The 16,524-nt window shown below is 41.4% G+C and overlaps 1 protein-coding gene across 3 annotated transcripts in view; it reads left to right on the top strand.

Annotated features, from left to right (window-relative positions):
• Positions 1–16,524, top strand: part of nsd1a (nuclear receptor binding SET domain protein 1a) — a 200,027-nt gene that overhangs the window by 73,241 nt on the left and 110,262 nt on the right. For all 3 annotated transcript variants that reach the window (XM_073067756.1, XM_073067755.1, XM_073067754.1), the window contains exon 6: positions 1,518–2,210. In XM_073067756.1, coding sequence (XP_072923857.1) covers positions 1,518–2,210 — 693 coding nt within the window. The remainder of the gene's footprint in view (positions 1–1,517; positions 2,211–16,524) is intronic.

The following is a 16,524-nucleotide window of genomic DNA, read 5'->3' as shown; positions in this document are numbered from 1 at the left end:
TTCAACTGATTGTTGTAAAAAATACACCTGTATCTAAAAGTCCAACTGCCAATGAGTCAGTATACTGGCAAAAACTACACCGTGAAGACAAAAGAAAGCTCCAAGCATCTCTGCTAAAAGGTTATTGAAAAGTATATCCCTTGGAGTACAGTTAAGTTAATCATCAAGAAATTGAAAGAATATGGCATAGCTGTAAATCTGCCTAGAGCAGGCCATCCTCAAAACCTCAGTGACTGTGCAAGAAGGGGACTAGTGAGGGAGGCCACCAAGAGACCTATGACAACTTGGAAGAGCTACATGCTTCAGTGGCTGAAATGGGAAAGACTGTACATACAATAACTATTGCCTGGGTGCTTAGCCAGTTGCAGCTTTATGAGAGAGTGGCAAAGTGAAAGCCACTGTTGGGGGGGAAAAAACTTACGAAATCTTGGCTAGAGTTGGCCAGAAGACAAGTGGGAGAATCTGAAGTCAGCTGGAAGAAATTTCAATGGTCTGATTAAACTAAAATTGATCTTTTTGGCCATCAGACTAAATGCTATGTTTGGCATAAACTAGACACCACACATCAAAAACATAGGAAGCCTACAGTGAAGCATGGTGGTGGCTGCAGTTTGTTGTGGGGATGCTTCACTGCAGAAGGCCCTGGAAGGCTTGTGAAGGTAGAGGATTAAATGAATGCAGCACAATACAGGGAAATCCTGGAGGAAACCTGATGCAGTCCACAAGAGAACTGCGACTTAGGAGAAGATTTGTTTTCTAGAAGGGCAATGACTCCAATCATTAAGCAAAAGTTACAGAGAAATGGCTTAAAAACAACAAAGTTAATGTACTGGAGTGGCCAAGACAGAGTCCAGACCTCAATCCAATTCAGACTTTGTGGCTGGACTTGAAAAAGGCTTTTCACTCATGATCCCTATTCAATCTGACACAGCTTGAGCAGTTTATTAAAGAAAAATGGGGCAAAATTGCAGTGTCCAGATGTGCAAAGCTGACAGAGGCCTATTCACACAGACTCAAGGCTATAATTGCTGCCAAAGGTACATCTACTAAATACTGACTTGCAGGAGGTGAATATTTATGCAATCAATCATTTTGTGTTTTATATTTGTAATTAGATCACTTTAAAGAGATCTATCTTCACTTTGACACAAGTCTTTTTCTGTTGATCAATGTCAAAAAGGTCAAATTAAATCCACTGTGATTCAATGTTGTACAACAATAAACCATGAAAACTTTTGAAGTGAACACTTTTAATAGACATTCTAGTTTCATGATTATTATTACTGATAGCATGTTCGCTTCAATTCTACAAAGTTTGTACATTTTTATTATGTAAAGTAATCACCATTTTTGTAGCTGTTATGTTGGAATTTCAGAGCTCTAGTTACTGGGTATTTGTGTAGATCTCTGAATTCTTATCAAGTAACTTTAAGCTGTGATACACTTTAAGTGCTCTGTCCCGTATAGTGCTTATTTTCTTTTGTGTACAACATTGAATGATTTATCTTTTAATCTAGGTTTCTGTTAAACTCCATGCTCGATGGGAAGCTGGTGTTGATCAGGCAGAAGAAGCACTTTCAATGTCTCTTGAAGACAGGATATCTAAATATTGTCTGATTGGTGAAGCAAGCTTACTCCAAATGGCTGCAAAAGGAACATTTGATATTCAGTACAGTTCAAAGTCCAAGGTGCTACATACTTCAGCAGTCTCTAGCAGTCAATCCAAAGGATCTGAAAACTGTTTCTCGACATATACAAATAGGGAAATCAAGATGAGTAAAAAATCCTCAAATACTAGATGTCCTTCTGACTGTAAAATCAGAAAAGGAACGAAAAACAAGCTTTTAAAATCCAAAGTTCACATTAAAGAATCAAATTTGTGTGCAGACAATACAAGAAATGATATCCCAGTCAATTCAGCTAATTTTTTAAATGGCTTTGTAGGGCAGTCAACTGAGATGGTCTTGGGCACAACTCCAAAATTGAATTGTGTTGAAAATTCATCAATCCATAATAATATAAGTACATCAGAGATTGTTTCGGCTGCAACTGCAGTATTAAACTGGTCAGATGAAGGAATTCCTAGGGAGCCATTTAATGTAGAAAATGGTACAACTTCAATTGAACACAAGGCAAAAACTAAATCTGAACATTATAGTGTCTGTAATGGGACTGGAACACAATTTGAAGCCACTCGCCAGAATACACAGGTTTGTGGAACTTTTAATCATTTAAATGGTACTAATTAAGTAGCGCTGTTATTGCATTAATTTTGGCTGTGCCATTGTAATGTACTTCACTTTGTGCAAGCCAATTCCCTCATACACTCAGGACATCCACTTGTCTTAAAACAATTGTTAGCTCAATAGTACAAAAAGATCATATTGCACAGAAGCAGGTCTCTTGGCATATGAAGTTTGCACTGATCATTAGATTCCCATCTCAATTTCCCCAAAATCCAAATATTGTCTTCCCCCCCCCCCCCCCCAATAATTCAATCACTCTCCTATACACTGAGGGCAACCTACCATAGTCTGTTCACCTTACAACTTGCATGTCTGAGGTGCGAGTGCAGACACCCCATAGATAACATTTGGGAAGAGTATTGCACCCACATTACTAGAGCTGTGAGGCATTCCCTCAAATGTTTCAGCCCGAACTCTCTCAACCTGTTGAGATTGGAACCATATGTTGACCAATATCATAACTCCCAAACATCAGCTCAGGTTTCATTCCCTTTTGTATCCTGGAATAAAATTATCACTGATTTTTTAAAATTATGAAATTGGATAGCATCTTCTAAATTTGTGTGTTGCATGTGTATGATCCTCTTTCTAGAACAGCAATTTCTAATACTCCCTTTACCAATGAAAGCCAGTCTTTTTTTTAACTAACCTCTTGTCCCCTTCAAATGGGAAAAGACTTCTTATCTGCCCAATGGAATGCTTTTAAAAGTCCTTTAAAACTTGCATGGTTGTGCCTTAATCTTCTAAATGTTAGGAAATATAAATGTGGTTTTATATAATCTCTCCATAATTTAATGCTTGCATATTAGTGCGGGTGACTCTCACATTGTTGCTATATGAGTAACGGAACTTTGTCTTTGAAAATTCACAAGTCACTTCTCAAAAATTTGAGCGTTGAAATTTATGTGGAGAGAGGGGAAAGAAATGTGATAGATTTTTTTCAATCTTAATTAGTGAAACATATTTACTGCAAATGGTTGTGAAATGAACTTTTGGCATTCAATACAGTTCAAAGTCCAGATGTTGCATACTTCAGCTGTCTTTGTTACTCCAAAGGCTTTGCATTATGGAAAATCAAGAAGCTGTTTTTTGCAGAACCCCCCACTCTTACCCCCTCCCCCCCCCCCGCCCAAATGCAGGGATTGCCTTTAGTGATGTGCTAGGTTGAGCATTCAAGTGCAAACCCTTCATAATAAAGATTTCTTTGTTGCTTTCTCATCCTTCCCAAAAGAACTTTGAACATTTATTTGTGTAGTATATTCTACCAAAGAAGATGGTACTATATTTTGTGGTTGACAGTTGCAAATGTGCTTGCACAAGGATGTTACCTTTCAACATTGCTTTACTAATTTAGATTTCTGTTTTTGTTCTATTGAATGTGCATAAAATGCTGGGATTTCTTTGTTAGGCAATATTTGTGCAAAGAGGACTTTGTTAACTTTTATGTCAATTAACTTTTTATCACTCATATTCTTAGTGATATCTGGCCAGTGCATTTCACACTGTCTTAGCGGTGTTCTGCTCTCATTCCATATTTGTACTTGCAAATTCCTTCTCTTGAATTTCTTTCACATTTCGTGCTCCTCCACTCCCAGATTTTGTTTTGATTTGGCTAATTATCCTCCTTCAGTTGAACACTAATGTTCTGATGTGTTTCGCTAGTTCATGCATTCTCAGCAGAAATTATCCTGGTTAGAAAGAGAATTGATGAGAAGGATGAACCGGTTAACACAAGGTCAAGAGAGCTATTAAAACAAAAATTAGAGCATCCAAAGTGATGAAGGCTATTGGTAGTTCCAAAAACTATTATTTTTCAGGAGTTAGCAGTGAAAAGTTTAAAAAGCTAATGAGAGAGAGAATTGGTAATAACTAAACAGGTAACAAGATTATATGGAAATATAAAAAGGAATATTGTAGCTGAGGTAAGTGGGTTTTGGTAGGTGATAATGGATAACCAATAGCTGCAAACAAAGAAATGGCTAATAATTAGAGCCATTACTCTGCAAATTTATCTATCATGCTGAGGATTTTTAGACTATATTGGTAAAGCTAATGAAACTAAAGGTAGGCAAGTCACCATTCTGGATGATTATTGATTTCAGGAAGAGGGCACTGGAGGTCCATGAGCCAGTCCTTATCAGGGGATCAGAACTGGTGAGGGTGGGAAACTTTAAATTCCTTGATGCTATCTTTTCAAAGGATTTGGCCTGGTTCCAGCATGTAAGTACCATTACAAAGAAAGCATGGCAATGCCTCTACTTCATTAAAGTTTGTGTGGATTCGGCATGTCATCTAAAACTTTGCCAAACTTCTATAGATGTGTGCTGGAGAGTATATTGACTGGTTGTATCATGGACTAGTATGGAAACACCAATACCCTTTTAGAAAAGATTACAAAAGGTAGTGGATACACTCCAACAACACACAAAATGCTGGTGGAACACAGCAGGCCAGGGAGCATCTATAGGAGAAGCACTGTCTACATTTTGGGCCTGATGAAGGGTCTCAGCCCGAAACGTCGACAGTGCTTCTCCTATAGATGCTGCCTGGCCTGCTGTGTTCCACCAGCATTTTGATTGTGTTGTTTGAATTTCCAGCATCTGCAGATTTTATCGTGTTTGCTGGCTATACTCCAGTCCATCACAGGTAAAGCCCTTCCCAGCATTGAGCACATCTACATGGAGCGCTGTTGCAGGAAAGCAGCGTTCATCATCAAGGACTCCACCATCTTATTCCTCTTATTACTGCTGCTGACAGGAAGCAGGTACAGGGGCTCAGGACCCATACCACCAGGTTCAGGAAAGTTATTACCCCTCAACCATCAGGCTCTTGATCCAGAGGGGATAACTTCACTCAAGTTCACTCTCTTCATCACTGAACAGGACTCACTTTCAAGGACACTCTATCTCATGATCTCAATAATTATTGATTATTTCTTTTTTTTTTGGTGTCATCTTACATTGATTTTTTTGTTCACCCTGTTGGGAGTGGTCTTACATTGTTTCCATTGCATTCCTTGTATTTACTGTGATTGCCCGCAAGAAGATGACTCAAAGGGTTGCATATAAAGGTGACACGTATGTACTTTGATAATAAATTTACTTTGAACTTTTAACTTTTGATTAGGGACTGATCGACGCATTCAAGGGTTTTATAGGATGTGGCTTAGAGATGGTAAAGCCATAGATTGAAGATTTTCAAAACTGAGTTCTGGGTGGACAATAGCAGATTGGAGAATGTGGCAGATGCATCTCCTTTGTTCAGGAATGGAGGGAGACAAAAAGCAGAAAATGATGTTGGTACAATGCTAGAGCCTGTAAACAACAAAGAAATGCCTAGTCACTGAAAGAAGGATGATGTAATCAAACCAAGTCAACCTGATTTTATGAAAAGAAGCTTTTGTTAGACAAAATTATTAGAAAAGTAGAATCAATAGAGGAAAAATTGGATGAAGCATGTTTGGATTTCCAGTAGACATTTGCTAAGATACCACAGGTAAGACAGGTAAGATATGAGCTCTCAATATTTTGGGGGAAGTGTGTTGATATAGATTGAAGACCAATTATTACATAGAAGTTGAAGTTGGAATAAGTGAGTATTTTTCAGTTTGGAAGGATATAAGCAGTGAGGTACCTTAAGTTTCAGACTTGGTCCTAGGTTTATTTTTTTACTATATGTATAAATGACTGAGGGTACAGATTGCAAGGTATCCTAAGTTTTCTGATTATATGAAAATACATGGGAGGATGTGCTATGAAGAGATATTTAAGATCCAGTAGGTTGCAGGCAGGTTAAGTGAGCAAAAACTTGGCAAATGAAGCTTAATGGATGAAAGAGTGAAGTCATGCATTTGTATAGGAAGAAATTAAAAGAGACACTTGTCACTATGAGTACCATGCTAAGTGATCTAGGTGTTATTGTACAAATATAGTGTTAGTGTATAGAAGCAGCTGATGGTTAGGAAAGAAAATAGCATTTTAACTTTTATTACAAGGGATTTCAAGTTCAGAACTGGAAAAATATTAAAGGTTGTTAGTGAGGCCACATTCAGTGATCCATAGTTAGGTCCCTTTTTTATTTTAAGATGGGATATACTAGCATTGGAGGCAATCCGGAAGAGATTCAGTAGGCTAATTCCTGGGACCACAGTGTTCCTATGACAAATGACTAAAATAGCTAGATCTGGAGTTTTGCAACTGGAGATTTGCATTTTAGATACCTCATTTGTGTGTGGTGGTTAAGCAGTTCTGATTTTCAAAGGGACAAATTTGAGCCAAGCAACCTGACATTTCTCACTTAAGATGCTTATGTGGGCTAGTAAAGTGGTACAATGTGGTGTAAATAATACTTCCAGTCCAAGTAAAATTTAAAAAATGTTTTTAGCAACTTTAGTACTAAATACAATATCTGGCATAACTTGACTTGCAGTAAATTCCAAGTGCCGCTTTTCAGCCCATTTTTCCAGCTGGTCCAGATCCTGCTGCAAGCCTAACTCTATGGTTAGGGGGTCAGACAGGCGATTCTGTGGACGCAGGAAAGAAACTCGGATGGTAGTTTGCCCCCCTGGTGCCAGGGTCCGGGATGTTTCAGATCTCGTCCAAGATATCCTGCAGTAGGAGGGAGAACGGTACCAATGACATAGGTAGGAAAAGGGAAGAGGTCCTGAAAAAAGACTACAGGGGGTTAGGAAGGAAGTTGAGAAGCAGGACCGCAAAGGTAGTAATGGATTACTGCCTGTGCCACACGACATTGAGAATAGGCATAGAATGAGGTGGAGGATAAATGCGTGACTGAGGGATTGGAACAGGGGGCAGGGATTCAGATTTCTGGATTATTGGGACCTCTTTTGGGGCAGGTGTGACCTGTACAAAAAGGACGGGTTGTACTTGAATCCCAGGGGTACCAATATCCTGGCGGGGAGGTTTACTATGGCTACTGGGGACAGTTTAAACTAGAATTGTTGTGGGGGGGGGGTGGGAACCGATCTGAAGAGACTGGGGAAGAGGAGGTTGGCTCACAAATAGAGAAGGCTTGCAGACAGTGTGAGAGGGAGGATGAGCAAGTGATAGAGAAGGGACACGCTCAGACCGAAGGCTTGAGATATGTCTATTTTAACGCGAGGAGTGTTGTGAGCAAAGCAGATGAGCTTAAAGCATGGATCAGTACTTGGAGATATGATGTGGTGGCCATTACAGAGACTTGGATGGCTCAGGGACAGGAATGGCTACTTCAAGCGCAGGGTTTTAGATGTTTCAGAAAGGACAGGGAGGGAGGCAAAAGAAGTGGGGTCGTGGTACTGTTGATCAGAGATAGTGTCACGGCTGCAGAAAAGGTGGGCGCCGTGGAGGGATTGTCTATGGAGTCTCTGTGGGTGGATGTTTGAAACAGGAAGGGGTCAATAATTTACTGGGTGTTTTTTTTTATAGGCCGCCCAGTAGTACCAGGGATATCAAGGAGCAGATAGGGAAACAGATCCTGGAAAGGTATAATAATACCAGAGCTGTCGTGATGGGAGATTTTAATTTCCCAAATATCGATTGGCATCTTCCTAGAGCAAAGGATTTAGATGGGGCAGAGTTTGTTAGGTGTGTTCAGGAAGGTTTCTTGACACAGTATGTAGATAAGCCTACAAGAGGAGAGGCTGTACTTGATTTGGTATTAGGAAATGAACCTGGTCAGTTATCAGATCTCTCAGTGGGAGAGCATTTTGGAGATAGTGATCATAATTTTATCTCCTTTACAATATCATTGGAGAGAGATAGGAACAGACAAGTTAGAAAAGCATTTAATTGGAGTAAGGGGAATTATGAGGCTATCAGGCAGGAAATTGGAAGCTTAAATTGGAAACGTTCTCAGGGAAATGTACGGAAGAAATGTGGCAAATATGCAGGGGATATTTATGTGGAGTTCTGCATAGGTACGTTCCAATATAGAGCACAGGAACCGTGGTGTACAAAGGCTGTAATAAATCTAGTCAAGAAGAAAAGAAAAGCTTACAAAAGGCTCATAGAGCTAGGTAATGTTAGAGACCTAGAAGATTATAAGGCTACTAGGAAAGAGCTTAAGAAGGAAATTAGGAGAGCCAGAAGGAGCCATGAGAAGGCCTTGGCAGGCAGAATTAAGGAAAACCCCAAGACATTCTACAAGTATGTGAAGATCATGAGGATAAGACATGAAAGAACAGGACCTATGAAGTGTGACAGTGGGAAAGTGTGTATAGAACCAGAGGAAATAGCAGAGGTACTTAATGAATACTTCAGTATTCACTATGGAAAAGGATCTTAGTGATTGTAGTGATGACTTGCAGCAGACTGAAAAGCTTGAGCATGTGGATATTAAGAAAGAGGATGTGCTGGAGCTTTTGGAAAACATCAAGTTGGATAAGTCGCCGGGGTCGGATGAAATGTACCCCAGGCTACAATGGGAAGCGAGGGAGGAGATTGCTGAGTGTCTGGCGATGATCTTTGCATCATCAATGAGGACAGGAGAGGTTCCGGGTGTTGTTCCCTTATTCAAGAAAGAGAGTATGGATAGCTCAGGAAATTATAGACCAGTGAGTCTTATTTCAGTGGTTGGTAAGTTGATGGAGAAGATCCTGAGAGGCAGGATTAATGTACATTTGGAGAGGTATAATATGATTAGGAGTAGTTAGCATGGCTTTGTCAAGGGTAGGTTGTGCCTTACGAGCCTGATTGAATTTTTTGAAGATGTGACTAAACACATTGATGAAGGAAGAGCAGTAGATGTAGTTTGTATGGATTTCAGCAAAGCATTTGATAAGGTACCTCATGAGAAAGTAAGGAGGCATGGGATCCAAGGGGACATCGCTTTGTTGATCCAGAACTGGCTTGCCCACAGAAGGCAAAGAGTGGTTGTAGACAGGTCATATTCTGCATGGAGGTCGGTCACCAGTGGAGTGCCTCAGGGATCTGTTCTGGAACCTGTACTCTTCGTGATTTTTATAAATGACCTGGATGAGGAAGTGGAGGGATGGGTTAGTAAGTTTGCTGATGACGCAAAGGTGGGAGGTGTTGTGGATAGTGTGGAGGGCTGTCAGAAGTTACAGAGGGACATTGATAGGATACAAAACTTGGCTGAGAAGTGGCAGATGGAGTTCAACCCAGATAAGTGTGAAGTCTTTCATTTTGGTAGGTCAAATATGATGGCAGAATATAGTATTAATGGTAAGACTCTTGGCAGTGTGGAGGATCAGAGGGATCTTGGGGTCTGAGTCCATAGGGCGCTCAAAGCAGCTGTGCAGGTTGACTGTGTGGTTAAGAAGGCGTACGGTGTATTGGCCTTCATCAATCGTGGAATTGAATTTAGGAGCCGAGAGGTAATGTTGCAGCTATATAGGACCCTGTTCAGACCCCACTTGGAGTACTGTGCTCAGTTCTGGTCAGCTCACTACAGGAAGGATGTGGAAGCCATTGAAAGGGTGCAGTGGAGATTTACAAGGATGTTGCCTGGATTGGGGAGCATGCCTTATGAGAATAGGTTGAGTGAACTCAGCCTTTTCTCCTTGGAGCAAAGGAGGGTGAGAGGTGACCTTATAGTGGTGTATAAGATGATGAGAGGCATTGATCGTGTGAATAGTCAGTGGCTTTTTGCCAGGGCTGAAATGGTTGCCACAAGAGGACGCAGGTTTAAGGTGCTGAGGAGTAAGTACAGAGATGTCAGGGTTAAGTTGTTTTTTACTTGGAGGGTGGTGAGTGCATGGAATGGGCTGCCAGCAATGGTGGTGGAGATGGATACGATAGGGTCTTTTAAGAGACTTTTGGATAGGTATATGGAGCTTAGTAAAATACAGGGCTGTAGGTAAGCCTAGTAATTTCTAAGGTAAGGACATGTTTGGCACAACTTTGTGGGCCAAAGGGCCTGTATTGTGCTGTAGTATTTCTGTGTAAGCCATGATGGCCGCCTTCACTGTCCACTACACCCCTAATCTTGGTGCCGTCCACAGATTTGCTGGTCCAGTTAACCACATTATCATCCAGATCATAGATAATATTGACAAACAACGATGGACCCAGCACCAAACCAGAGGCAGTCCACTAGTCACAGAGGCGACAATCTACTACCACTTAGAAATCCTTGACCATGGTACTAGGGGCGCAATATGCCATTTGAGGAATTTCATTTGTAGCCATGGAAATGTCTGTCAGTTCCCTTTCCAACTGAACCCCTATCACTACAACTCTTGTAAACTTTTCATCTGTTCCAGTGTGGTAGAGCTGACCATTGTGCCACTACCTTGGCTATTGCTGTTTTCCTCTGAGAGCTCATCATTCACAACAATATTTGGAATAGTATATCTGTTTGAGAGGGTGTTGGTCACAGGGGACTCCTATTCTGAGTTTTGGTCATCCATTAGTTTTCCTGATTCTACGTCCAGTTGATGTTTAGAACATAATAAATAGGTGCAGGAGTAGCCCATCTGACCCTTCAAGCCTGCTATGCTATTCACTAAGATCATGGCTGATCTGCCCTTGTACTCATCGCCACCTGCCTGCCTTTTGCCAATAACCTTTAATTCCCCTACTATGCAAAAATCTATCTAACCTTGTCTTAAATATATTTACTGTGGTAGCGTCCACTGTTTCATTGGGCAGAGAACTCTGTAGATTCACCACTGTCTGGGAAAAGCAGTTATTCCTCATCTCCGTCCTAAAATTACTCTCCTGAATCTTGAGGCTAAGTCCCCTAGTTCTAGTCCCACCTACCAGTGGAAACAACTTTCCTGCCTCTATCGTATCTATCTCATAATTTTGTGTTTCTATAAGATCTCTTCTCATCTGAATTCCAGTGAGTACAGTCCCAAGCGACTCAATATCTCATAGTCTCACCCTCTCATCTCTGGAATCAACCTGGTGAGCCTTCTCTGCACTGCCCCCAAAGCCAGTATATCCTTCCTCAGGAAAGGAGATCAGAACTGCACATAGTACTGTAGGTGCAGCCTCAGTAGTACCCTGTACAGTTGCAACATAACCACCCTGCTCAAATTCAATCCCTCTAGCAATGAAGGCCAACATTCCATTTGCCTTCTTTACAGCTCACTGCACCTTCAAACCAACCTTTTGTGTTTCATGTACAAGCACTCCCAAGTCCCTCTGCACAGCAGTATGCTGCAATTTATTTTACCATTTAAATAATAATCTGCTCTTTCATTTTTCCTTCCAAAGTGGATGACCTTGCATTTACCAACATTATTTGCCCACTCACTTAACCTATCTATATCTCTCTGGAGACTCTGTATTTTCTGTGCAATTTGTTTTTCCACTTAATTTAGCATTGAGTTTGGTGATAGGCTTGCTAAATGTGATATCTATATTGTCCTCAAAATCATGGATGCTTTTTGGTAAACCTGCCCAAAACTAATATATCAGGACCTGCAACAGGACACCTTTCCTGCACACGTAAGACATAGGAGTAGAATTAGGCCATTTGGTCTGTCAAGTCTACTTCGCCATTTCGTCATGGCTGATCCAGTTTCCCCCTCAGCCCCTCGCACACTAACCTTTTCGTTTTTGGGATCATTCTTGTGAGACTCTGGACTCTCTCCAATGCCAATATTTCCTTGGGTAAGTGGCTTAAAGCTACTTGTAATACACAAAGTCTGACTAATGCCTTATAGAGCCTCAGAATTACACCTTTGCTTTCATATTCTAGCACTTTCAAAATGAATGCTAAAATTACATTTGCCTTCCTTACCGCTGACTCAATCTGCAAGTTAACCTTTAGGAAATCCTGCACAAGAACCCGAGTCTCTTTGCACCTCTGATTTCTGAGTTTGCTCCCCATTTAGAAAATAGTTTACATCTATATAGCTTCTATCAAAATGCATGACCATACACTTCCGTATATTCCATCTGCTACTTCTTTGCCCATTGTCTGTCTGAGTCCCTCTGCGGACTCCCTAGTTTCTCAACCCTACCTGCTCCTTCACCTATCTTTTATCATCCACAAAATTGGCACACAAAGATATCAATTCCATTATCCAAATCATTGGCATATAACATGAAACGAAGCAGTCCTAACATTGACTCCCGTGGAACACCACTAATCAGTGGCAGGCAAATAGAAATGGCCCCCTTTATTCCCACTGCTTTCTGTCAGCCAAATTTCTGTTCATGCTAGTATCTTGCCAGTAATACTGTGGGCTCATGTCTTGCGCAGCGTTCTCACGTGCAGTACCTTGCCATAGGCTTCTGAAAATCCAAGTGAGCAATATCCACTGACTCTCCTTTGTCAATCCTGCCTATTATTTCCTCAAACAATTCCAACAGACTTGTCTGTGAAGATTTCCCCTTAAGGAAACCATGCTAACTTCAGCCTGTTTTATCTTGTGGCTCCCAAGTACCATGAAACCACATCACCACATCCTTAATAATGGACTCCAACATCTTACCAACCACTAAGGTTAGGCTAACTGGCCTATACTTTGCTGTCTTTTGTTCTCCCCATTACTACCTCTCCAGTGTCATTTTCCAAGAGCCCACTATCTGCTCTTGCCTCTTTTCCATATATAATTGCCATCTGTTGGCTTTTAAAAGCTTCCAGCTATTGTTTCTGTATTTCTATATTGCATACCCTCTCTTTTGTTTTTTATGCTGTCTTTGACTTCCCTTGTCAGTCACAGTTGCCTCATCCTCACTTTAGAATAATTCATCTTTGAGATCTTTGCACCTTCTGAATTGTTTCCAGTAACTCCTGCCATTGCTGTTCAACCATCATCCCTCCTAGTGTCCCCTGCCAATTATCTTCGGTCAGTGTGTCTCTCATGCCTTTTATAGTAATTTTAGCTTCTCCCTCTCTAACTGCAGGGTGAATTCTATCATATTATGATCACTGCTTCCTAAGGGTTCCTTAACCTTAGTTCCCTAATCAAATCTGGTTCATTATACAACACCCTAGTAGGCTCAACTACAAGTTGCTCTAAAAAGCCATCTTGTAGGTATTCTACAAGTTCTTTATCTTGGCATCCTATACTAACCTGATTTTTCGCAATCTAACTGCATATTGAAATCTCCATGACTATGAAAAAGGATCTAGTGCTTTCCCGGCCTACTTGTACTTTCCCAAATAAACTCTACTCGGTCTTCCAGCCAGTTGCAAATAATGATTTTAACCAACATTTTGATGACAAACTCTGCCTGGTCATGTCTAGTGCAGTGGTATTTGTACTCCTGTTGTTCATCCCTCCTGATCGGTTAGTCCTTATCCAATCAGTTTTCTTTGTTTTCAACTGAATTGCAGTTCTTATACAGTGAGACCTTTGTCTTCGTTAAAATTCTTTTCTTCTAGTTTTATTTCAATGCCTTCCTTCAGCAGGTGGTCCCAAAAGCCATTAGTGCAGCACGTTAGTTTTGTGGCGTGAAGACAATCCTATGGCCATGGCGAATGCAATGTTCTGTTACCACCAATTTCTCCGGGTAACCTAAACGGATATACCTCATGCTCACTCGTGTGGGTTTCCACTGCGTGCCCCGTCTGGCTGATATAAGCTGCTTTGCATTCACAGAAAATCCTGTAAACACCAACTGTCCTGAGTCCCAGGTTATCTTTGACCTGCATAAGCTATGATTTTTGAGCTTCCTTACTGGTTTGTGGATGTTATTAATTCATTATTTCTTCAAGATCATGATGATCCTTCCAGAAACCTGGAAATATAGGGAAGACATTTTGCTATTGTAGTGTGGCACACTGACCTCTGAGAGGTAGGTATGAGGAGGTGAGAGTGCTGTCTGGCAAAGAGGACCTCACTCCAGACCATCAGAAAACTGTCTCCAACACTATTATTGACCCCATCCACTCTAGAGAACTCCCATCCACAGTCACCAAACTCACAGTTCCCTTGTGTCATACTGCTCGCTTCTACTTCGCACCCAAGATTCACAGACAGGACTGTCTGGGAAGGCCTGTTGTCTGTGCCTTTTCCTGCCCTACTGAACTTATGTCCTCATATCTCAATTCCATTCCATTTCCCCCTTGTTTCAGTCCCTTCCCACCTACATCTGCAGTACTTCCCATGCCCTCTATCTCCTCAGTAACTTTTAATTTCCTGGCCCTGACCGCCTCATCTTCACAATGGATGTTCAGTCCCTAGACGCTTCAATCCCCCATCAAGAAGGCGTCAAAGCTCTCCACTTCTTTCTTGACAAAAGAACAAACCAATCCCTGTCCACCATCACCCTCCTCTATCTGGCACTGATCCTCAACCTGAATAATTTTTCCTTCGGCCCCTCCCACTTTCTCTAAACTCAAGGAGTAGCCATGGGCATTCACATGGGCCCCAGTTATACCTGCCTCTTTGTTGGCTATGTAGAACAGTCCATATTCGAAGCCCCTCCCAGTTATGACCCCCTCCCCAACTCTTCCTCCGCTACATTGATGACTGCATTGGCACTGCTTCATGTACCCATGCTGAGCTTGTCAATTTTAACAACTTTGCTTCTAACTTCTACCCTGCCTTTAAATTCACTTGGTCCATCTCTGACTTCTCCCTTCCCTTTCTCAATCTGTTTCTCCATCTCTGGAGACAAACTGTCAACCAGCATCTTTTATAATCCAACTGATTCCCATGGTTATCTCGACTGTAACTTTTCCAACCTTGTCTTCTGTAAAAACGCTTTTTTCTCAGTCTCTTCGCCTCCAACCCATTTGTTCTCAGGACATCAGAGATTTCCTCCTCCTTTAAAGAATGGGATTTTTCCTCCCTTAACTATTGATGCTGCCCTCACCTGCATCTCCTCCATTTACTGTACATGTGCGCTCACTCCATCGTTTTGCAGCCTCTTGTCTTTACATACAACACCATCAGCCTCCACATCCACCACATTAACCCTGCAGCTTCCGCCATCTCCAAAGGGATCCTACCGTTAAATGTATCTTTACCTACCCGCTCCCCCCATTGTCCCCTCCCCCCACTTACTGCAGGGATTGCTCTGTCCGTGATTCCCTTCTCCATTTCATCCCTCCCTACTAATTTTCCTCCCCGCTGTTATCCTTGCAAGCTGATTAACTGCTACACCTGCCCATACACCTCCTCCTTCACTTCTATTCAGGGCTCCAAACAGTCCTTCCAGGTGAGGTAGCACTTCACTTGCAAATCTACTGGGGTTGTCTATTATGTCCAGTGCTCCCGATGCAGCCTCCTCTACTTTGGTGAGAACTGTCATAAATTGGGGGACCACTTTGTTGAGCACCTCCGCACCATCCACCACAGTTGGGACTTCCCAGTAGCCAAACATTTAAACTCTGAATCTTATTCCCGTTCTGATGTGTCAATCTGTGGCCGCCTCTTGTGACAAGGTGAGGCCACCCTCAAGGTGGAGGCGCAACACCTTGTATTCCTTTTGGGTACCCTCCAACCTGATGGCACGAACATCAATGTCTCCTTCCGGTAAACTAATTTATCCCCACTCCCAGCCTCCTCAATTCCCCACTCTGACTTTCTACTACTTCTCACCTACCTATTATTTCCTCATGTCCCTTTCCCTTTCTCTTATAGTCCACTCTCCTCTCCATCAGATTCCTTCTTCTCCAGCCCTTGACCTTTTCCACCCACCTGAATTATTACCTTCCAGCTAGCCTCTTTCCCTTCTCCCCACCTTTTTTTTCTGGCATCTACCCTCTTCCTTCTCAGTCTTGAAGAAGGGTCTTGGCCCAAAATGTTGACTAAATATTTGTCTCCATAGATGCTGCCTGACATACTGAGCTCATCCAGCATTTTGTGTGTTGCTTTTATTACTAATGATGGAAATAGTTTTTCTTTGAACTATTCTTTGAAGGTTAATCAACAATTATCAGTTTTGAAAATATTCTGCCCTATTCATCCCAACACTAATTAGATCCTGCAGTACAGGTTTATTAAAGTATTTGATCCAGGAGAACCCCTGATAATTTGCACTGATAATTGTTAAGGGCATCAGAAATGCCCCATTTATAATATAGATTATTTATGTGAAATTGCAGCTCTTGCCTTGTTCTCACATTTTTTTCAGTCAGGTAAGTTCAGTGGAGTGCTAATTCTGAACACATTTTACTAATTGAACTTTGCCCTTTTTAAATTTAATACATTCAGTTTGGTTAATTGGGACAGCTGCTTATTTGGGATAACTTTTAAAGAACAAAAACTAATCGAGAAAATAGCTAATATATCCTTTTATTTGGTTCACTGTGCTGCTTAATTTGGGCAGGAGACAGTCAGCAGACTGTTTTTAACTAGTGTCAGTTACATGCATGTTGTGTGGCTGTCAGACTCTACACATGCTTCAAG

The sequence above is a fragment of the Hemitrygon akajei genome, chromosome 15, assembly GCF_048418815.1.
Source record: "Hemitrygon akajei chromosome 15, sHemAka1.3, whole genome shotgun sequence".
Classification (NCBI taxonomy): domain Eukaryota; kingdom Metazoa; phylum Chordata; class Chondrichthyes; order Myliobatiformes; family Dasyatidae; genus Hemitrygon; species Hemitrygon akajei.
The sequence above is the reverse complement of the archived record's forward strand: the minus strand, read 5'-3'. Positions and strand labels throughout refer to the sequence as shown.